This window comes from Ascaphus truei, chromosome 5 (genome assembly GCF_040206685.1).
Source record: "Ascaphus truei isolate aAscTru1 chromosome 5, aAscTru1.hap1, whole genome shotgun sequence".
Lineage (NCBI taxonomy): Eukaryota > Metazoa > Chordata > Amphibia > Anura > Ascaphidae > Ascaphus > Ascaphus truei.
Genome location: NC_134487.1, coordinates 104,252,961 through 104,276,853, shown reverse-complemented (window position 1 = coordinate 104,276,853; position 23,893 = coordinate 104,252,961). Strand labels below are relative to the sequence as shown.

Here is a 23,893-nt window from a genome sequence, read left to right as displayed (position 1 = left end):
CTGTCTGTGACATGATCTCAAACGACGCCACCGATGCCAGAGAGAAAGTAAGAAGGGGGTGGAAGGTGCGGGAGAAGAGCAAGGGGGGGCTCTAATATTTTAAGGAAACGCAATGTCCTCTTAGAAACACAGGATTTGATGGCAGAGAAGACGCACTTGGCCCACCTAATCTGCCCATGTTGCGGTCTATGGTAAAATCTCAATTTGATCTTTGGTTTTCTGTCATACTCAGGATAGTCTTATGTCTATTTAAAACATTTTTGAATCCCTTTACTGTAATAGCCATCATACTGTAGCGATCATGGTTCTACAGAAAATTGAAATGAACTGACCATTTTCTGTTTTACTAGCTTGCTATATTTAAAAAAAAAAAACACCTATTGGAGGACATACTGTTGTACCTTTAAACCTCATTACCAGGTGAAAAACTCCTTTGCAAATTGTGAATCTGCCCAATTCAAAAAAATTAATCTCTCGTTCTTGTGAATCTGGAGCTGTAACCTCTGTTCTCACTCTGCAACTTATTTAAAGCAGCAATCCAAGTAAACCAATGTTTTTGTTTATTTTTATTTTTTAGATAGGATTAAAGCAGGGGGTCTCCGGAGCTGAACCCCATTCATTTCATTACTGGGGATCCCCTACTTCCCGAGATACTTCATAATTATCAATTAATGGGGTTCAGCTTCGGAGACCCCCTGCTTTAATCCTATGTGTAAAAAACATGTCCACTTGGATTGCTGCTTTAAAGTGTCCACGTCATTATGGCATATTCCCTCTTAGATAGCAGTTCAAATGAAAGGAGATTTTGCACCCCCATAATATCAATGTAAAAACATACATTGTGAGCTAAATGAAGAGAGCACACGGACGTGTAATTAGCATTCCGCCACAAGCAATCAAACAACAAACAAGCAAATACAGCACTAGGCGAGTGTACATTCGGTTCATAGTCGTGTAACTTCAGCAGGAACACTCCTGCATAGAACAAGAAGATGCTGACTCTATGAAACTTGTTGTAAGCAAGATCAAAAGCAATGGCACACTGCAGGAACCCAGGTAATTACCTTGCTTCTGGAGTTCCTGAAAGCAGTGGTCACATACCCGAGCTAAATGATTCTTCTTCAAATATTCCAGGCTATGCTTGCTAGTTGAACAGGCCTGACAGATGATCTGAAAGCAAAGGACATTTTAATGCCAGGGGTGTAGGAAAACATTATAGCTCAGTCAAGGCACATTTGGCATGAAACTTGTATCATGTTTTTTCCCGGTAATTATCTGTGTTATGTGAAAGTTAAACCTGAAAGAGTCAATAAATGCCAAAGTCCATCAAATTTAGAGATGTGCTAAGCTGCTCTAACTCACTTCAAAAGTTAAAGAAAGCCAGAAATTTCCAAACGGGGAATTCATGCCGCCATAACTAGTTTGAGAAAAGCCAGACATCGTTGAAAGTTCCTATAAGTAACCAAAGCAATCATTTGACTGCAAGATTATACAATAAGGTACTGCACCTGTAACCTGTATATAGAGTCCAGCAAGCCCTGTGACCTATATTAGTGTTCGGAAAGTAAGAGCATTTCCAGTGAATTTGATGCGGCCAGTAGTGGCCTTAATAAACAAACTAAAGAAGCCGGTGGAAGTGCAGTCAAAGCTTTGATGTATTGCACATAGCATACATTACATTGACTAGATACACACCCATTTCAAGTTCGTAAAACAATGTGTGTGGTTCATTCTGAGTGTATATAGCTGTTGGAAGGAGTTATAAATCTCATATAAAATATTATCAAGACTTCTACTGAGCGCAGCTATAGGTCCTATGATGGGGCTGTAAGAGTCAATGTGATTTACTAGCCGCCACCTTAGCTCCTGTGACACACAGGGATCACAGTGACACATAGTCAATGACCGTTTATGGAATGGTATGCATTTCCTTCAAGGTATCCAAGACTGACAGATGATGTATTTAACACACACACACACACACACACACACACACACACACACACACACACACACACACACACACACACACACACACACACACACACACACACACACACACCTTATGATCTATGTAGAGAACTGTAAGAGAGGAAAACAGAGCATATCAAAGCAATAAGACCAACCTTTCCACAGGCCCTGCAATGATGTCTTCTCCATGTCAATGTGAATTCACTTGTACACATCATACACATTGTAGCTCTGCCATCTGGGATCCAAATGGGAGCCTTTGACCCAAGTGGGCTGTCTCCTTTCTCCTCAGGATCAGCCTAAGAAGGGAACAATAGCATTATATTTGTTCTACAATATGGAACATGCAGTGAAAAAAACTAAACGTAACTCAAGACAGCTCAACTGCTACTATGATTTAGTTGGCTTATTGTTTTTACCTAATTACTAATAAGTATTGTTAATATATATGTATATATTGGTTATTAATTGGCTTCATCTTCATGTATAATGTTAAAAAGCATTATTGAGGCTTATGGTTAATATTCCTTTTTCTATTGGGTTTGTAATTTATGAAAATCTAAATAATATATTTAGGAATATCCAGCTGATGCAGGAGATGAAATCAGAATTTAGAATTATTCTTACTAAAATAAATTGTATATTTAAAAATATATAGGATTTTGACCCATATCCATTGGTGGTATTTTATAATTAATGCATGATACACATGCAACCAAAACTGTCAATACATACAGCTTTTGAATTTAAATGACCGTATCTCTTAATTGCTCTGATAAATATAAATATATAACATGGGAATGAAAATATGGATAACTAGTTTGTCTTCTTCAATGGTTCAGTCCCATTTACTGTATTTTACTGATCGGTTTTACAATTACTTTTCATCTTAAACCCATAGAATAATCCTACAGCAAATTACAAATCACTAACATTTTCCAGCAATTATGTGTGGTCTTCTAGCTCTCCCACAAAAGCAGCACATGAAATACACTGATTACTAATGGAAGATAAACGGATAGGTGGCAGTGTGCTTTGTAGCAAAGAAGGGGGGTACAGCTTAATATAATATGTATATTATATTATATGTATAATTGCAATCAAATCAATTGAGTCAACAGCAGCTTTCAACCCTAATAATTAGCATTCTGTTCCAGCATACCGACGCCTCTCCTCGTTTTAATTTGTTTTAAATTATTTTACTGTCGTTCATGTTTTGTGCTCACTCCACTACACAAATATTTTAATTCAATGTGTTAATAAAATGTAAGTTTTAAGCCCGAATAGGGGTGTTCTTCTAGTGCGACACAACAGGGAGCTTTCTTTATTTCTGTCCGGCAGTGTGCTTTGACTTTATTTCAGTTTCTATATACTGTATGACCCTAGAGGGGACAGCACTTTTAAGATATTTAAGAGACAATTTACCAGAATGGATGATGTGGCGGTGTAGGACATACCTCCTCCAGACTTTTAGTTGGATTAAATGTGATTTTCTTCTTGGCATAGTCATCAATAGCTCCAGAAATAGCTGCAAGCCAATCATCTCTCTCACTAGCAGAACTGTCAACAAAACACGATTGGTTTTTAAGTAGCAATTCTCCTTCCCCAATTCCTCCAATAATTACAATTAAAAAAAAAACACGATTTTACACAAATTAATTCAGGGGGTGTCCCTTTGAGAGCCTTGGTTCAGCTGCTAGAAAATTGTGCATGGTATACATCATAAAAGTTATCAAGAAAGATTAAAGGATATTAACATGTGCAGCTTGGAGGAGAAAAGGGAGAGAGGGGATATGATAGAAACGTTCAAATACATTAAGATATTCCAGCAAGGTACAGGAGGAATACATTTTTCAAACAAATACATCCCACGGGCAGTACAAAGGACTCAGGGCCATCCCTTTAGGTTGGAGGAAAGGAGATTTCACCAGCAACAAAGGAAAGGGTTCTTTCCAGTAAGGGCAGTTAAAAAGTGAAATTCATTACCCATGGAGACTATGATGGCAGAAACAATAGATATCGTCAAAAAAAAAAAAACGTTGGACATCTTTTTAGAAAGGAAAGGTATACAGGGATATACCTAATAAGTAAACATGGGAAGGATGTTGATCCAGGGAGAAATCTTATTGCCAATATTTGGAGTCAGGAAGACATTTATTTTCCCCCTTATAAGATATCATTAGATGATATTTCACAGGTTTTTTTTGTCTTCCTCTGGATCAATATACTGTAGGTACAAATATAGGATAAAATATCTCTTGTCTAATTTTAGCATAGGTTGAACTTGATGGACGCATGCCCTTTTTCAACCTCATCTACTATGTAACTATGTATGTACATCTTTATTTATATAGTGCCATCCAGGTACATAGCGCTTCACAGCAGTAATACACGTGACTCAATAGAACAGATCATGGGAATAAGCGCTTCAGACATGACCGTAAATAGGAAAAGGAGTCCCTGCCCCAAAGAGCTTACAATCTATGCGGTAAGTGGGGAGAACTTACAGAGGCAGTAGGAGGGTGTTAAGGTAAGTGTGTCTGCAAGCGGTCAAGGTCACTGTATCCGAGATGTATAGTGTCAGCTAGCGGAGCTACACATATGCTTCGTTGAAGAGGTGTGTTTTTAGATAGGTCTTAAAGGTGGAGAGGATAGAGAGGGTGCTAGTCGGATATTGAGGGGAAAGACATTCCAGAGGTGTGGGGCAGCGAGTGAGAAAAGTTTTAGGCGGAAGAGGACATTAGATTAAAAAAAAGGGGTAGACAGAAGACATCCTTGCGCAGAATGCAAGAGTCAGACAGGTGCACAGCGAGAAATTAGGGCTGAGATGTAAGGAGGAGCAGAAGAGTGTAAAGCTTTAAAAGTGAGGAGAAGAATGGAGTGTGAGATGCGGGATTTGATCAGAAGCCAGGAGAGGGATTTCAGCAGGGGGGACGCTGAGACAGATTTAGGAAAGAGTAGAGTGATTCTAGCAACAATATTTAGGATAGATTGTAGGGGAGACAGAAAGGACGGACAGTAGAAGGTTACAATAGTCGGGATGGGAGAGAATGAGGGCCTGCATTAGAGTTGTAGCAGTAGAGCGACAGAGGAAAGGGCGTATCTTTGCAATGTTACAGAGGTAAAAATAACAGATTTTAGCTACATAGTGAATGTGAGAGGGGAATGTGAGGGAGGAGTCAAGTGTGACCCCTAGGCAGCGTGCTTGTGATAATGGGTGTGTGATAGTACTGCCAACAGTAATGTAGAAGGGGCAGTACGGCCAGGCTTGGGAGGAAGTATGAGGAGCTCCGTCTTGGCTTCCTATTGGCCTGCAGGGTTCAGGAGCTTTGATTCTCCGCCATTACGTAAACCCTGCTAGCCGAGCAGAGCAGCAACTGGAAATTAATGGGGTTCAGCTCCGGAGACCCCCTGCTTCAATACAATGTTTAAAAAAATATTCTCCATCTTGGATTTCCTCTTTAATAAAGGGTGGTGGATTCACGGAGTAGCTACCCAGCAGAGGCGGTAGAGACTAATACAATAAGGGCATTCAAAATGAACTGATTGGCATAGGCACAAAATTATTTTAAGTAAAGATCGGCGGAACTGTTTCTCGGAATTTCGCGGGCTTTCCATTCCAAATCCGTTCCGCGATGTAAAATCCATTGACGGATTGTTCCAGTTTCAATCCGTACAGATTAATGCAAAACATCCAGTGGATCCAATGCGGGCGGATTTTAAAGAATCCAATCCACAGATTCCACAATCCGTTGTGGGATTCTTAAAAATCCAAGCCACGGATTATTAATCCGCCACGTGGATTATCAGTGATAGAAGATAAAACCCAAAGAGGGCAGATTGGCCTTTTTGACCAAAGGATCCGGCCGATCCCAGGCCGATTCAATTCCGCAAAAAGAAATCCGCCCATCTCTAATTGTAAATATGAAAGAAACGAAAATGATCTAATATTGTTTGAGATTTCACAGCGGTTTGGAGACTATACAGACTAGGTGCACCAAGTGTTTCATATCTGCCGTCAACGTCTATGTTTCTGTGTCAGAGGATAACTCGGCCCAAGCTATTTAATAAGAAGAATGTTGCACATCTGGGCCATGTGTCATTATTCAGTGGCCGTATTATTCACCAAGTTAGGCCTGGAGAACCGGGGCTAAGCCAATGAGGTAAGAGTACGGGGATCAGACTTCAGAAGCCTCCATTAGACAATGTTAAAATAATAATGAGCAGGGTGAATTGCTAGTTAAACACAGAAGGGCCATATTTACTAAGCAGTGCTATTCCATAAGGCACCCCACCCCACCGAAATACACCTTATGGCCCACTCAAGTGTCCCAATATGTCTGAAGAAAACGATAGACTGCAAAGGGTGCAAGTGTGAACTAAACCTCACTAATGCAGGAGTGGCCAGCTCAAGTCCTCAAGGGCCATCAACAGGACAGGTTTTAAGGATATCCCCGCTTCAGCACAGGAGGCTCACTCAGTGGCTCAGTCATTGACTGAAGCAGGGATGTCCTTAAAACCTGTCCTGTTGGCTCTTGAGGACGGAAGTTGGCCACACTTGCTCTAATGCAAAAATGCATGCAGTACTTCAGGCTCCAAGTTACAATCTCATGTTCATGCTCCTGAGATTGGTTATTATAATTAGCGTTGCTAATTAGCGTGTAGCAACCGTGTAGCATATTTCCTTAATTAACTCTTTGCTCACAGAGGTGCCCACAATGGACTAGAGAGCTTCTCCGGCAGCGAGTGGATGAATAAAAACACACGTTGTCTACAGAACGCTGAATCCTTGCTGGGTTTTTACGGTGCACTACCTTGCAGACAGGATGAAGGACCTCTCCACGCTCTCTATGTTCAATTCATTCTGATAGGCTTCCTGGGTTGGTTTTCTCACCTGAAGGAGATCCAAATCCATTTGGAAAAGAAAAGGGGAAAAAAATGCATTCGTGCAAACCGCAGACAGTCTGATAAGTCACGATTCCAGTAACTAGCATGTACGAAAGGCTATGGCTGTTATGAACATAATATAAGTACGTAAATGTATGTGTATATGTATATGTGCAGTGTTCGACAAACCTATACATTTGGACGCCCCGGGCGAGTGGATTTAACATCGTGGCGAGCTCCTATTGGCCCAAGCAGCACACGTGTGGTACTAGGTGGCGAGTAGATTTTTTTGTTCGGCGAGTAGATTTTTTGGTGATTTGTCGACCACTGTATATGTGGGTGTGTATATAGTATACATATGGCACATATGAAGAATAACGGAAGTCACTTACCTTCATGCCAGCCAGAGAGAGCATGTTATTAAGTTTATACATTCCTGACTGCACGGGTGTCGTATATAACAGAGCATCATTGAACTGAAAGAAAACAAAATTGTGCTTTTATTACCAAAAAAATTAGTACGCATTTGGTTTACACCACATTACCCACAACAGTATTTCAAAAATCGATAGTAACTAAAATTGTGGTATATGGAGGGGGAAAAGGACCTCCCCATAAGGCCCCACAGGGACTAATAGTTTATACCATATATATGTGAGATCCCCAGCACTCAACAAATACAGAGTTATGTGAGAAATACTACTTTCTTATGTAGGTCACGCACAAAAAGCGTAAATGGGGCTAAAACAACCCCACATGTAAACAGTGGTGTCTTATGAGTTCATGTATCTAACAGCTCATGAGGCAAAGGCCACCATTTTATGCAACAGATAGTTAGTCAGATAGTTAGTTGTTCCATGAACCGTATGTAAATGAAGCCACATATATGCGTGTGTATGTGTATGTGTGTATAAAGGATCCTTTAGTGACATGCACAGTGGAAACCATAGCAACGCAGTGAATCCTATGAGGTGCACAGGATAACGGAGGGACTCCATGAGCAGGACAATGTGAGTTTCTACTCAGGTTTCTTTAATTGGGGGACAGGCACGAGATCATTATAAGCAGGGAAGTACCACATGCAATATTTTATATGTGGGACCAGGCCAGAAGAAGAGCCAATAGGCCTCGAACCGTTGGCTCCCCCACCCCCCGCTGGGCTGTGTGATACCTTGCTCTCTACCTCAATATTTTGGGTGCTCTCATTATGCTGTTAAAAATACAGTTTTCTTGATGAACAGTTTTCTCTATAAGGACTCTCTTTATGTCCCTTTGGGGTGTTTGTGAGACCTTGCTCTTTAACTTAATGGTTTGGGTTCTCTCATTCTGTTTAAAAGAGAAGTTTTCCTCATAAGGACCTTTTCTATGCACCTTTTTCACTGCGTAGCTATTGTTCCCACTGTGCATGTCACAAAAAGGATCCCTTATACACACATACATGTGGTTTCATTTAGATACATGGCACAACTACCTGTTGCATACAATGGTGACAATATCTGTTGGATACATGGACTCATACGTCCTACTGTTAACATGTGGGGTTGTTTTAGCCGCATTCATGCTTTTTGTGAGTGACCTAAATAATAAAGTAGTATTTCTCCCACAACGTGCTCTTGGTCTTTACGGAGTGCTTGGGATTCATATACAGGTAAACCCCGTTATAACGAGGTGGTCTCGGGGTGAACCCCGAGGACCGCGTTATAACGGGGTTTACCTGTATTACCCAAAAACCTCTGTACACATGTAAACGCTCTATAGGTAGTCGAGCCATTTAGGCCCGTATTTACTATGCCGTAAAACAACTCCCAGCAGAGACACCTTATGATCCTTTCCAGTGTATAAAAGTGAAGCAGTATGCGGGTGCCTGGCGGTGCTTTAATGACAAAGCACTGCTTTGTTAATATGGCCCTAAATGCATTGCAGGCAATATTTCCTTAAGAGGTTAACTGCGACCTTTCACGGCCAGAGATTTGGTTTAGCAATCTGACTAGACATAGAGGCGACTTCCCACACACGTGCGGCTTTAGACGATGAAAGCCGATGGGTTACGTTCAGTAGGGGGTCTCCTCAGGCATGTTTTGAATAACATGGCATCTTACCAGGAAAAACATTCGTGGCTGCATGACCTTCCTGGAGAGCTTCATCAGGGTCCCCTCTTTCAAAAAGACCTGAGCAAGCAGATACAATGATAGGATCAGGCCGGGTGCAAACACCAGGGAAACTCAGGCGGACACAACATACAGATCACTGCGTTAAATCCCTTACACCAGGGGGGTGCTCAACTCCAGTCTTCAAGTTTCCCCAGCCCCCAACAGGTCAGGTTTTCAGGATACCCCAGCTTCAGCACAAGTGGCTCAATCAGAGGCTGTCAAAGACTGAGCCTCTGATTGAGCCACCTGTGTTGAAGCAGGGACTGAATGAGTCACCTGTGCTGAAGCAGGGATAGCCTTAAAACCTGACTTTTTGGGGGGTTCTTGAGGATTGGAATTGAGCAGCCCTGCTATACCCTTTGCATTCTTATACAATGATGCCTGATCATTTCTAAAATAATACCTATGCTTTTTAGCACATTCCAATCGGCAAATTGAAGGTAACTTTAAGTAAACTCTACTGTAATTATGTATGTATGTATGTATGTATGTATGTATGTATGTATGTATGTAAGTATGTAAGTATGTATGTGTTTTCAAGTATGTGCTGGGCACAGAGTTATGATGACGAATACATGGTTACATTAATTGAACAAGGTTATACATTATATTTAAAGACATTTCAGGACAGTTAGAGATAATATACGTTATGGGCGTATGTAACAGTCACAGACAACATTAAAATGTTAGACAGCTGAAGGCTTGAAAGAACTTAAACTGGGTTATAGCATTGTGACCGCATTGTTTTACTTAAAAAAACAATGTAAGCATTATGACTCCAATCTGTGAACTCATAATTCATTAATATATTATCTACTATAAATAGGGAATCTGTTTTTTTTGGTGTCAATTTTTTGTAAAACTGGTGATTTTATTTTCTAAAACAAAAAAAACAAATGAAACCACAGACACATTATAATGTGGCGTTTATCAGCGCACTTATTCTTCGTTTTCATACTACCCATTGGTAGCCTTGGTCTCCTACCTACCTGTGGCTGCTACAAGAGGTGGAGCTCACATGTAGCGATGCTTCATTTCTGATTCTTGTTATATCCGGAAGGGCAAGTTAACAAATCGGTGGTGTTTTTCGGTTAAAAACCTAAAGCCGAAATCCTTAACTACAATTAACTGTACCGGGACATACAATTAGGGCCGCAGAGGCAGGGGGGGACAACTGGGACAATAGGGGGGCCCGGCAAGCCAGCCTCTATTGGCTGCGACTTCTGCATCCGGCTGCCGGGCCACTGCTGGCCGAGGCCATCACCACAAGTCCCATGGCACCAGAGCCCCCCCCCCCCCCCTTTGTTGGGGGAAATTGTGTGTGCGTTTTTTTTGGTGGGGGGAATTTTGGGTGTATTTTTTGGGGGGGGAATTGTGTGTGTTTGTGTTTGGGGGGGGTTGTAAGTGTGTTTTGGGGGGATTGTGTGTGTGTTTTTGTGGGGGACATTGAGTGTGGGGAGGACTGAGTGTGAGGGGGGAGTGGTATTTGAGAGAAGGAGTTAGATTTGAGAGGAAGGAGGACTGAGGGAGTGGGATTGAGTGAGAGGGGTGGGGCATTGAGAGAGAGGAAGAGCTGGAGGAGTGATAGGGGGGAAAGTAAGGGGAAGGAGAGAGCAAGGGGGGTGAGTGAGCGAGAGGAGTAAGTGAGCAAGAGAGGTGTGACCAAGAGAGGGGGTCTGGGGGAGTGACTGAACAAGAGGGGGAAGTGAGTGAGCAAGAGAGGGGGTCTGGGGGAGTGACTGAACAAGAGGGGGAAGTGAGTGAGCAAGAGAGGGGGAAGGAGGGAGGGGGAGTGAGTGAGCAAGAGGGGAGTGAGAAAAATAGGGGGTGTAAGAGAAGGAGGGGAGAATGGGTGTAAGAGAGGGAGGGGATAAGGGGTGTAATAGAGGGAGGGGGATAAGGGGTGTAATAGAACGAGGGGGAGAAGGGGTGTAAGAGAGGGGAGAGGGATAAGGGGTGTAATAGAGGGAGGGGGAGAAGGGGTGTAATAGAGGGAGGGGGATAAAGGGTGTAAGAGAGGGGAGGGGGATAAGGGGTGTAATAGAGGGAGAGGGAGAAGGGGTGTAAGAGAGGGGAGGGGGGAGAAGGGGTGTAAGAGAGGGGAGGGGGAGAAGGGGGTGTAAGAGAGGGGAGGGGGAGAAGGGGTGTAAGAGAGGGGAGGGGGAGAAGGGGTGTAAGAGAGGGAGGGGAGAAGGGGTGTAAGAGAGGGAGGGGAGAAGGGGTGTAAGAGAGGGAGGGGGATAAGGGGTGTAAGAGAGGGAGGGGGAGAAGGGGTGTAAGAGAGGGAAGGGGAGACGGGGTGTAGAGAGGGAAGGGAGAAGGGGTGTAAGAGAGGGAGAGGGATAAGGGGTGTAAGAGAGGAGGGGAGAAGGGTGTAAGAGAGGGAGGGGGAGAAGGGTGTGTAAGAGAGGGGAGAAGGGGTGTAAGAGAGCGGGAAGTGGTGTAAGAGAGGGAAGGGGAGAAGGGGTGTAAGAGGGAGGGGGAGAAGGCGTGTAAGAGAGGGAAGGAGAGAAGGGGTGTAAGAGAGAGAAGGGGTGTAATAGAGGGTGGGGGATAAGGGGTATAGAGAGGGTAGGGGAGAAGGGGTGTAAGAGAGGGAGGGGGAGAAGGGGTGTAGAGAGGGAGGGGAGAAGGGGTGTAAGAGAGGGAGGGGGAGAAGGGGTGTAGAGAGGGAGGGGGAGAAGGGAAGTAAGAGAGGAGGGGGAGAAGGGAAGTAAGAGACAGAGGGGAGAGTGAGCAATAGAGGATGGAGTGAGTGGAGCAAGAGAGGGGCGAGTGTGAGTGAAGAAGAGAGGAAAGAGAGGGGTATGGGGTGTAAAAGGGGGAGAGGTGAGGCTGTAAGTGTGATGGGGGGTGAGAGACCAAGGGAGGGGAGAAATAAATGGGGGGAATGGAGAGGATGAGAGGCGGGAGTGTGAGAAGGGGAAAGAAATAGAGGGTGGTGAGTGTAAGCGAATGAGGGGGGGGGGGAGGCCCAAGTAGAACTCTAGTACTAGGCCCCTGGAAAGCTGTCGGCAGCGCTGTATACTATATATAGAAATGCTGCTACTTTTTCAATGGAAGAATCAAAAGTGTTTCTGGATCAGCTTTTCGGACAAACTGCAATATACAAAACTAAGCTGTCCTTGGAAACCAGTGTAATAAGTAATCATTTTCTATACATACCCTTCCTGGCTGCACAATCTCATGATGGCCATTTAAGCTGTATTGGATCTGCATGAGCTTTTGAAAGTTGTCCTTAAAACAGAGGGGAAAAGGGAGTTGGCTTTATGAGTTGTACCTCACACCTCACAGACAAAAGAATATGCAGCTTAATGGGATAACAGACCGAGAGTAATTATTCCCTGCCAGTGTTCAGGGTAACACTTACCCCCTGCTTCATGATATCATTGGCATGGTTAGCTACTTCTATGACAACAGTGAGGGCAGCTAAAAAGGAAGGAAAGGCAAGGGTTAATTCAGGACTTAGCTTCCTACAAACTACTTACTACTCGTATTTTCCAACATTGCTTCTTGTGCAGGTTTGTATATCTTTAATTATATAGCGCCTACAATGTACTCACCAAAAAGAGACAAAAAAACGGTACAATAAATGCAACAAAGTCAGACAATAGACGAAAATATGGTGAGTGTAGTGCTCAACAATTGAAACTAGTTCCATCTGTAATCATGAATAAGTGTCCAGATGAAGATGGAGTGTCCCCAATATAACAGGATGAGTAAACTGGAAGGGATACGTGTCTAGTGGAGCCTGCATGACATCCACAACTGTATGCACTTCAATAAACACCCAACCAGATAGTAAATATATGAAGGATAATATCCATTGTGTACAGGAGATAATAAGGCACTGCGGCTCTTTACCTGTATGTTCCGTGGGACACTCATCATCCGTGGCTTGCAATCCATCCGGTATAAGTTCAAGGTGATGGTGGGCGCAGATAGAGCACAGCCTGGCTGCGCCCACCATCACCTTCAACTCAGACAATAGGAAAGGGAATTCCTGCCTCAGGGAGCTTACAATCTAAGTGGTAGGTTGGGAGCAGGGTTGCCACCACTCCGGGTTTCACCCGCAGACTACGGCTTTTGGCCTCGTATCTCCGGGCTACGGGTTTACCTGGTAAACCTCCGGGTGGCGGCAACCCTGGGCGGGTGGGCGGTGGAGACACGGCATGCTCCGGCATCTTCCCCCTGCAACTCTACTCAATATGGCCACGCGGCAACAAATGGCGCCACATTGCCATGCCAATGGGAACGTGACGTAACCGCGTGACGCCATATTGAGAAGAGTTGCAGAGGGAGGATGATGGGAGGACGTTGCTGAAGGTAAGCGCGGCAGTTAAAAAAAAAACAATCTCCGGGTTGGCCTTCAGTAGAAGGTAGCTGGTTGCACACAAACAGCAGGTGAGGGAATAAGTGCCGTAGATGACAGTGCTTGGTCACAATGGTTGGTAGGAGTGTGGGAGCCATGAGTCCAGGCTATTCAAATGCTTCATTTAAGAGGTGAGATTTAAAGTTTATCTTAAAAGTGGGGAGAGATGGTGCTTGGCGTATACGGAGTGGGAGCAGGGTTGCCACTTTCTACTGAAGGCTAACACAGCGATAACATTTTTAAATTAATTAAGCGCTTATCTTCAGCGGCGGTGTCTCCCAGCATCCTCCCGACATCTCCCCCTGCAACCCGTCAAGTCGCGCCGCGCTGCCATGACAACGGGAAGCCTTATGGCGCTGAAGCGTTACGTGACATCACATTGTCATGGCAATGCACTGCCGCTGCGTGACGTCGCATCTCGTTTCCATGGCAACGGGTGTCATGTGATGCTGTGACGACACATAGCGTTCCCTTTGACATGGCAATGCGGCACCATTTGATGCCGCGCAGCCATATTGGCAGGAGTTGCAGGGGGAGGTGCCAGGAGGTTGCCGCCGAACGCCGCCACGTGGAGGTTTACAAGGTAAACCAGTAGCCCGGAGATACATGGCCAAAACCCGTAGTCTCTGGGTCAAACCCGGAGTGGTGGCAACCCTGAGTGTGAGGAAGTTCCCCAGATAAGGGGCAGTGAGGGGAAAGTGTTTGAGGTGAGAGAGAGCGCAATAGAGGTGAGAGGGGGGGAGATGAGACCGTTATGGGTAGAGCGCAGGAGACGAGCAGGGGTATAATGAGAAATCAGAGCTGATATGTAGGAAGGAGCAGATGTAGGAAAGAGCAGATGAGTAGAGAGTTTTAAAGGTAAGGAGGAGAACTTTGTAGGTGATGTACGTATATCTTTATTTATATAGCGCCATTAATGTACATAGCACTTCACAGCAGTAATACATGTGACATAATAATATAAATAACAAATAATACAAATAACACATAATGGAAATAAGCGCTTCAGACATAAAAGTAACATTAGGAAAAAGAGTCCCTGCCACAAAGAGCTTACAATCGAATTGGTAGGTAGGAAGAACGTACAGAGACACTTGGAAAGTGCATCTGCAAGGGGCCATGGTCGATGTATAAAGTGTATAGTATCAGCCACGGAGCTACCCATATGCTTCGTTAAGGAGGTGGGTATTAAGAGAAGTCTTAAAGGTGGATAGAGAGGGTGCTGGTCAGATATTGAGGGGAAGGGCATTCCAGAGGTGTGGGGCAGTGAGTGGGAAATGTTTAAGGCGATACGCAATTTGATGGGAAGCCAGGAGAGGGACTTTAGGAGGAGATGAGCAGAGACTATTTTGGGAGAAAGTGGAATTATTCTAGCAGAAGAATTTGGGATAGATTGCAAAGGAGACAGTTGTGAGGCATGGAGGCCCGTTAGCAGTATGTTACAATAATAAAGAAAGGAGAGGATAAGGGCCCGCAGGAAAGTTTTAGCAGTAGATTGATATATTTCACTTTATTTCAGCATCAGGATAATTCTATAGCAAATGCAAGAATACATCCTATGACACACCATGCTCACTATAATTATCTCACACACACACACACACACCACTGGGGAAGAAGTAGAGAAAATCCTGGCATACCTCGTTACATTCTGCTTGAAGAACAGGAAAATTCAATAACAATGGAGTAACGCCACAGTTATCCTCACCCACAAGAAAGGAGACAAAGAAGACCTCAAGAACTACAGACCAATTAGTCTACTTCCAATCACTTACAAGATTTGTACGAAGATGGTCACTAACCGGCTACATCAGACCCTGGACTTTTCCAAGCCTAGAGAACAAGCTGGATTTTGCAGTGGATACAACACAATGGATCACATCGCAGTCGTAGAAAAACTGATTTCCAGAAGTAATGAATATGATTTACCACTGAATGTAGAATTTGTAGACTACGAAAAAGCATTTCATTCTGTCTACACCTCAGTGGTTCTAAATGCATTAAGACAAAAAAATGTTGAAGAAGCGTACAGTAGCGACATATCTTATTGAACTAAATACCGGCGGCATGCCGGGATCTGCCCCAGCTGCCGCCAGTAATGCACGCGTGCCGCCGCGTTCCCCCACTCACCCCCCCTCCTCCATCGCGCGCAATTTACACACGCTTCCGGACCCCTGTACCCCTTCTGCTCTGCCACTCTGCTTCCCCGAACCCCCGCTTACCTTAATGTCATCTCCAGGGGTGTCGGGGAAGCCTGGGGAAGCCGGGGAAGACGGGGAAGCCGGGCGCGCATGTGACTGTGACGTCACAGTGCGCCGCCACGCGCCGCGGCTACCCGCTTTTCAGCCACATACAGCCAGCGGCTTTTGCTCGAATAAGAGCTGCCGCTGCTGTATATTGTTATTATAACATTTACAAGAATGCCACACAACCGTTGGATTACATGAAGATACACGCAAGATAAGGACCAGCAAGGGAGTGTGACAGGGAGACACCATGTCACCAAAGCTTTTCACTGCATGACTTGAAAAATTGTTCAAAACATTCAATTGGGACAAAAAAGGGAATCTAAATCAACTGTGAATACTTGAGTCACCTACGATTTGAAGATAACATCGCTATTTTTCCCACAGGTGCAGAAGACCTCCAGCAACAAATCAGAGAAATCGCAAGTAAAAATGTGAGCCTCCATATAAATCTCAGCAAGAAGAACGAGGAGTTCAACAAATGTGTAAATTCTGCACAGATCGAAATAAATGGAATGGAACAGAAGAAGTTGAAGACTATGTCTACCATGGCCAGCAAACAACAATGGATGGGAACCATTTGAATGAAATTAATAGGAGAATGAAGATTGGATGGAGCGCCTTTGGAAGAAACAAGACAATATTTGTAGGGAAACTTCCACGGTGCCTCAAGAAGAAAGTTTTGACCAGTGTATTCTGCCAGTGCTCATTTATGGATGTGAAACTTGGACCCAATATGCAAAGATATTCAGAAGCTTCAGACAACACGAAGTATGGAGAGATGTATGCAGAGTATTACATGAAGAGGCAGGAAAATAAACGTTAAAAAACAAAAAAGTATGTTACGTCATCACAAGATTAAAGAAACTTAAATAGCAGTGTGATGGACATATCGCAAGAAGAAATGACCACGTTGGACAAAGATGGTTCTCGGCTGGATTACAAGGGAAATTAAAAGACCGATACTATGACTAAAAGTAAGATGGGAGGATGAAATCTGAAAATGTGTTGCAGCAACGTGGTGAAGAGGCTTGCAAACGCCGGACCTGGAAGATCATTGGGGGGGCCTTCATCCAGCAGTGGATCAACAAGGGCTGAAGATAAAGATACACACACACACACGTGGGAGCACTGGGCAGGATCCCCTGACTTTCCCTTCTCTGGGAACACGTAATTATGCCACAGGACTCTGCTGCGTTATTTTTTCAGATACTATGAATCATGTCCATATCTTATACTATATTAGTGAAAGCACTGTATGCCTGGATGTCCGGTGTCCCTAGGGGAAATCTCATTGGTCCCTTGGGCCGCCCGCCCCCGCACACCTCTCATTGGCCTGAGGCGGAGTGACGGGCCACACACACACACACACACACACACACACACACACACACACACACACACACACACACACACACACTCACACACACACACAACACAGCAGCTCTATACACACACACACTCACACACACACAACACAACACAGCAGCTCTATACACACACACACACACACAACACAGCAGCTTTATACACACACACACACACACACACAACACAGCAGCTCTATACACACACACACACACACACACACAACACAGCAGCTCTATACACACACACCCCCCCTCTGTCCGCCCCCCCCCCCCATCACGTGCGCCGCCCTGCACTGGCTCCGGACGGGAAGCGCGGCCCTCCTACCCCAGCCGCTCCCTTACCTTCCCGGCGCTACCACCCGCTCAGGTAAGTCACTGCGCGTCCCGCCTCAGCCCCACTGCGCGTCCCGCCTCAGCCACACTGCGCGTCCCGCCTCAGCCTCAGGCACACTGCGCGTCCCGCCTCAGCCTCAGGCCCACTGCGCGTCCCGCCTCAGGCACACTGCGCGTCCCGCCTCAGCCTCAGGCCCACTGCGCATGCCGCCTCAGCCTCAGGCCCACACAGGGCGCTTCCTACCGCCGCTCAGCCGGACGCCACATCGGGGGACCAAGTGGGCGCCGGAGGGGGGGGGAGCGCGAGTCTCAGGCCCACACAGGGCGCTTCCTGCCGCCGCCTGCACGCCTCACTCAGCAGCGAGTCACAGGGAACGGGGGGGGGGGGAGTCACGGGGAACGGGGGGGGGGGGGGCCACCAGCCGAACCAGCATGGGGACGGACGCACGGAGGAGGGGGGGGAAATGCCCATACATAAATTATGACAATACATATGCCCACTGCTCTCCACCCCCCCACTCCCCTTTCCCCCCCCCGCTCCCCTTTCCCCCCCCCCCGCTCCCCTTTCCCCCCCCCGCTCCCCTTTCCCCCCCCCGCTCCCCTTTCCCCCCCCCCCGCTCCCCTTTCCCCCCCCCCCGCTCCCCTTCCCCCCCCCGCTCCCCTTTCCCCCCCCCCGCTCCCCTTCCCCCCCCCCGCTCCCCTTTCCCCCCCCCCCCGCTCCCCTTCCCCCCCCGCTCCCCTTCCCCCCCCCGCTCCCCTTTCCCCCCCCCCGCTCCCCTTTCCCCCCCCCGCTCCCCTTCCCCCCCCCCCGCTCCCCTTTCCCCCCCCGCTCCCCTTTCCCCCCCCCACTCCCCTTTCCCCCCCCCACTCCCCTTTCCCACTCACCACTCCCCTTTCCCACTCACCACTCCCCTTTCCCACTCACCACTCCCCTTTCCCACTCCCCACTCCCCTTTCCCACTCCCCTTTCCCCCCCGCTCCCCTTTCCCCCCCCCGCTCCCCTTTCCCCCCCCGCTCCCCTTTCCCCCCCCCGCTCCCCTTTCCCCCCCCCGCTCCCCTTTCCCCCCCCCGCTCCCCTTTCCCCCCCCCCGCTCCCCTTTCCCCCCCCCCGCTCCCCTTTCCCCCCCCCCGCTCCCCTTTCCCCCCCCGCTCCCCTTTCTCCCCCCGCCCGCTCCCCTTTCTCCCCCCCGCTCCCCTTTCTCTCCCCCCCTTTCTCCCCCCCGCTCCCCTTTCTCCCCCCCCGCTCCCCTTTCTCCCCCCCGCTCCCCTTTCTCCCCCCCCCCGCTCCCCTTTCTCCCCCCCGCTCCCCTTTCTCCCCCCCGCCCCCCTTTCTCCCCCCCGCCCCGCTCCCCTTTCTCCCCCCCCCCGCTCTCCTTTCCCCCCCCCCCCGAAACCTTTACAACAAATACTCACCTATTGTTCCACGATTTATAAATAATACTACCTATTACGCATTTACATCCCGGGCAACGCCGGGTCTCTCAGCTAGTAACTGCTATATTCCTATTAGGATTTTTTTTTTTTGCAATTTGTTTTTCTGGACTGCCTTCACATTCTGACTGCAACTTACGTTGCCTTGATCACTATCTAGGATTATACTGTTCACATACATAAGTCATACATAGCTATTGCAGTTTACGTTCCTCTCTCCCAGTCTTACTCCTTGCACGTTTGTAAGGTTTAGGATTGTTGTTCTAACATGCTGTCTCTGAGTATTTGTATATCTCGTGATCTTATTGGAGACTGTGAGCACTACTCACCTTACATCTACTTAAGCATGTGTGTTATTTAACACCATCAAGCAGTTTATTGGCTAAGTATCTGCTGCACGTGCAGATTTTGTGTATCTTGGAAACTACCCAGTGTCACATAGTGACTTTGTGTGGGGCAGCTACGTTTGTTCCTTGTGGCTCACGTGCAGGGGACCCATGCCATGTTTGAATATTTTCTGTACTATTTTTTATTGTGACATGTAATAAACTCTTGTTATTTGACTTTGGTAAATCTGAGTGCTACTGTACAGAGCGGGCTTCTCTCCTCTGTTTTTACACACACACACACACACACACACACACACACACACACACACACACACACACACACACACACACACACACACACACACACACACACACACACACACACACACACACACACACACACAATGCTGCCATTCACTAATAAAGATACATTTGTGGTCTGTGGTGCTTGTACATAATGTGATAATGTTTGAATTTTTTAAAAATTTCTATGAGGGAAATTCTACATCGCTGTGTAGATGATTACTTGTGTAGTATCCTCAGTATGTATAGGAAAGTATAGGTTGAAATCCCTTGTTTAGTGCTCACTTATCGTTTTTAGACAAGGTTAAATGCACTGGCGATCAAAGAAATTGTACCACTTTGCAAAGTACATTACAAATGCAATAAAGTGTTCGCCCTATAAAATAACATACAACGTATTCTCTCTTCAGCAGCTTATGGTGCCAGCTACGTCCGTGTGCATCCGTGAGATAGCACTCCTGCAGCCCCAGTGATCAGTGCACTTGGCCTCAGGAGATAGGGGAGGCGATGTGGAGCGATGAGGGGGCATCACAAAGCTGGTTCGCCCTCATTGGTTGAACCAGCTCACGTGACGCTGATGTCACGCGACTGAAGCCCGAAATGACAAATTGACTTGTCTGGCCAAAATGTAGCAGGGTCGATGCGCTACGCTGCCGCCAGGAGCAGCGGGCACTTGCGAAACGGCAATAGGAAAACAGGTAAGAGCCATGGATGTGCACGCGCGTGCACACATAGCGATGCCACGCAATGCGCGCAGCCTGAGAATGTAAGATTGTCACTTTAACGCAGAGCTAAAGCCCTAAAATGCCTCTCTCTCCCATTCAGTGCTGCCAATTTAGCCCTGAAATGTATCAAAAGCAAAATGCCCGAGGAAAGAGCAAAGAGTGCTGAGATGCCGGCAGTGCTTGAGAGATCCGAGTGGTGACTATGTACCTCTAATTAACTGCTTGTTTAAACTTGCTAGTAGTCTCTGTGTGACAGTTATTGCTCAACTAGATTTTTGTAAATGTGCTATTTTCTGATTAAATGAATTATCCGGCATTACCCATTGCAAGTTTTTATTTATATGTTTGAGTGCTGGTCCGATTGAATATCTTTTATAAAAAGCGAATGCAATCCTGTTGTGTATTTCTACGAGTTGTGAGCGGGATTGTGTGAGTACCTTGCGTGTCGCTGTAGTCGGAAGATTCCTCGGAAAGGTTCTTGAGATAATCTGTAGGCAGAAAGGGAGAGTTTTTACGTTGGGGGAAATCCAAGTATTATATTCCCCAGTTTGAAGTCTTGGGACATGTAAAATAATATTCTAAATTTGTTATCATGACATTAAACAGGTATTTCATATTCTTGCAAGATGTGTAGTTGGTTAATAAAAGCATCGTAAAATTAGAAAAAACATTATAAATTGTAAATATGTTGCATAACCCAGCGATATCCACAAAATATTGCTAAGTGAGACCGTAAGTATACAGAGACATACTGTGCACATTGTTTCATGGCTATGCCAAATTATCAAAATAAAAATATACTAATAAGCGCACACAATGTCCCCGGGGGATAAAGAAACAGGGAATCAAATTACAAAGAACTGTAATAAATATATATCATATATATATATACACACACAACAAAAGACAGAGGTGCCCAATGCTACGTCAACTTGACAAAACATATATGGTAATAAGTATAAAGCTTATTAAATACTTCAATAATAATATTAATTACTTGGTGTAATATATATATATATAGAGAGAGAGAGAGAGAGAGAGAGAGAGAGATCGCAATCTGAAAACGTTGAGTCTATTAACCAATATAATATGTATTGTGAAATATATATACATGAGAGAGATTGGCGTTTGCTTAATTTCTTAAATATCTGTTATAGTAATTGGAGATCTTCCCTTTATGCCAAATTAATCAGCACATTCAAGTCAATGGGCTATAAGGAAGGTGTCTTAGAGCAGACATGTGCTTGGTAAATATCAACCAGAGTGTATGAAAAGTAATATTTGCTGGTGAATCAGTGAGCAATGTACAGGTCAGCGTAATGTGCTGGTATGTGAGCACATGTGCACGTTCCAACAGCAGTATGTTACATGAGCGTCTCCACTACTGACTGACTGGTTCACAGACAGCTATTTATACTGATGTAAGCCAACACTTACTGTATTTTCTAGGCTTGCCCGGCATTGTGTTGCAGCATTACCCTTTGGATCCTACGGAAACTCTTGAGGCCTGTATCAGTATTTTGAATTACATGAACTCCTTTCTTACCTGCGTCCTCTGTCACCACACAGCTATACCTCCTGCACTAAAACACACCCCTACAAATCATCCTCACACATCCTCTTTCTATCCATGCTTCTCCTCCTTGCTTCTGGGGATATCTCTCCCAATCCTGGTCCCTGCCTTATTTCTACTTGCTCTCGTCCTCGCCTCCCACATACAACTTCTACTCCTTCTGGTGTTAACCCCTCCAACCTCATACCCATCCCCTGCCACCCTCCCTCCTCTCTCCCTTTCTCCTGTGCCCTTTGGAATGCTCGCTCCCTCTCTAACAAGTTCCTCTCTGTGCATGACTTCTTTCTCTCTCACTCCCTGCTTCTCTTTGCTATAACTGAGACCTGGCTCACTCAGTCTGACTCTGCTCTGGAAGCTGCCCTCTCTTATGGTGGCCTTTCCTTCTCCCACACTCCGCGCCTTGATGGCAGGGGTGGAGGTGTGGGGCTCCTGCTCTCCTCTCTCTGCCGTTACCGAACTATTCCTATTCCCCCCTCTCTTGCCTTTCCCTCCTTTGAGGTTCACACTGTCCAGATCTTCTCTCCTCTCCCTGTTCATGTGGCGGTCATGTATCGCCCACCTACCTCTACTCATCCCCCTTCTGCCTTTCTCTCTCACTTTGAATCCTGGCTCTCTTTCTTCCTCTCCTCAGACTCCCCTGTTCTTCTCCTTGGGGACTTCAATTGCCACATTGATGACCACTCTCTCCCTTGGGCTTCCCGCTTTCTTTCTCTAACCTCTTCTTTTGGCCTTCAACAGTGGACTGCAGCCAGCACCCACAAGGATGGCCACTACTTAGACCTGGTTTTCACTAAAAACTTCTCTCTCTCTGATTTCTCCATTTCCCCTTTTCCTCTCTCTGACCATCACCTCATCTCATTCTCTCTATCTCGCTTCTCAACTTCTCCACCTCCATCTACACCCCGGTTCTGCAGAAACCTGCGCTCTATTCACTTACCTGACTTTGAGTCCACGTTACACTCCTCCCTCTCCTCTCTCAGATCTGCTACAGACCCTGACAAACTGGTCAGGAACTACAACTCTGCCTTGTCCTCCTCTCTTGATCTACATGCCCCGCTTTCTCTCTGCCGCACTCGCCCTTTTAACCCTAGACCCTGGTTAAATTCCCACACGCGCATGCTGCGTTCCTCCACTCGTTCCTCTGAACGCCTCTGGAGGAAATCTCATACTCTCGCAGACTTCCTTCACTACAAATTTATGCTATCCTGTTTCAACTCTGCCCTCTCGCAAGCTAAACAAGCCTACTTTTCTTCACTTATCAACATGCACAAGTCTAACCCACGCCGACTGTTCTCTGTCTTTGATACTCTACTCAAACCACCCTCCGCTGCCTCTCCTTCCTCCATCTCCGCTCAGGACTTTGCTGACTATTTTAAGGAAAAGGTGGAATCCATACGTCAGAACATCCCCTCTGTTTCTTCCTCCCATCCTACACCTCTTCCTAACTCTCCTCCTGCCTTCCTTGACTCTTTTTCCACTGTCTCAGAGGAGGATGTGTCGCTGTTGATCGCCTCTTCTCCCTCTACCACTTGCCCTCTTGACCCCATTCCCTCCCATCTCCTAAAACCTCTTGCTCCTACTATAATCCCTACGCTCACGCACATTTTTAACTCCTCCCTCTGCTCTGGAACCTTTCCATCCTCCTTCAAACATGCAACAGTCATACCATTACTCAAAAACAGCAAGCTTGACCCTACCTGTCTTTCTAACTATCGGCCTGTCTCCCTCCTGCCTTTTGCCTCTAAACTCCTTGAACGTCTTGTATTCGCTCGCTTGCTCCATTTTCTCAACACCTATTCTCTCCTAGACCCTCTACAATCTGGCTTCCGTACTGCTCACTCCACGGAAACAGCCCTCACTAAAATAACTGACGACCTCCATGCTGCCAAAGACAGAGGTCATTACACTCTGCTCATATTACTCGACCTCTCTGCAGCATTTGACACCGTGGACCACCCTCTTCTCCTTCACATTCTCCATACTCTTGGTATTCGGAACAAAGCTCTATCCTGGATCTCATCCTACCTCTCCCATCGTACTTTCAGTGTCTCTTCTGCTAATACCTCCTCCTCCTCTATTGATCTCTCTGTGGGGGTACCCCAGGGCTCTGTCCTGGGACCTCTTCTCTTTTCTCTGTATACACTCTCTCTAGGTGACCTAATAACATCTTTTGGGTTTAATTATCACCTCTATGCTGACGACA

The 23,893-nt window shown here is 46.0% G+C and overlaps 1 protein-coding gene across 1 annotated transcript in view; it reads right to left on the bottom strand.

Annotated features, from left to right (window-relative positions):
• FGD6 (FYVE, RhoGEF and PH domain containing 6) overlaps positions 1-23,893 on the bottom strand; it is a 102,654-nt gene that overhangs the window by 9,636 nt on the left and 69,125 nt on the right. The window contains exons 9-17 of the mRNA XM_075600402.1: positions 20,555-20,605; positions 12,379-12,437; positions 12,174-12,245; positions 8,958-9,026; positions 7,251-7,334; positions 6,786-6,865; positions 3,429-3,531; positions 2,127-2,270; positions 1,065-1,170 (exon numbers count right to left, since the gene is read on the bottom strand). Coding sequence (XP_075456517.1) covers positions 1,065-1,170; positions 2,127-2,270; positions 3,429-3,531; positions 6,786-6,865; positions 7,251-7,334; positions 8,958-9,026; positions 12,174-12,245; positions 12,379-12,437; positions 20,555-20,605 — 768 coding nt within the window. The remainder of the gene's footprint in view (positions 1-1,064; positions 1,171-2,126; positions 2,271-3,428; positions 3,532-6,785; positions 6,866-7,250; positions 7,335-8,957; positions 9,027-12,173; positions 12,246-12,378; positions 12,438-20,554; positions 20,606-23,893) is intronic.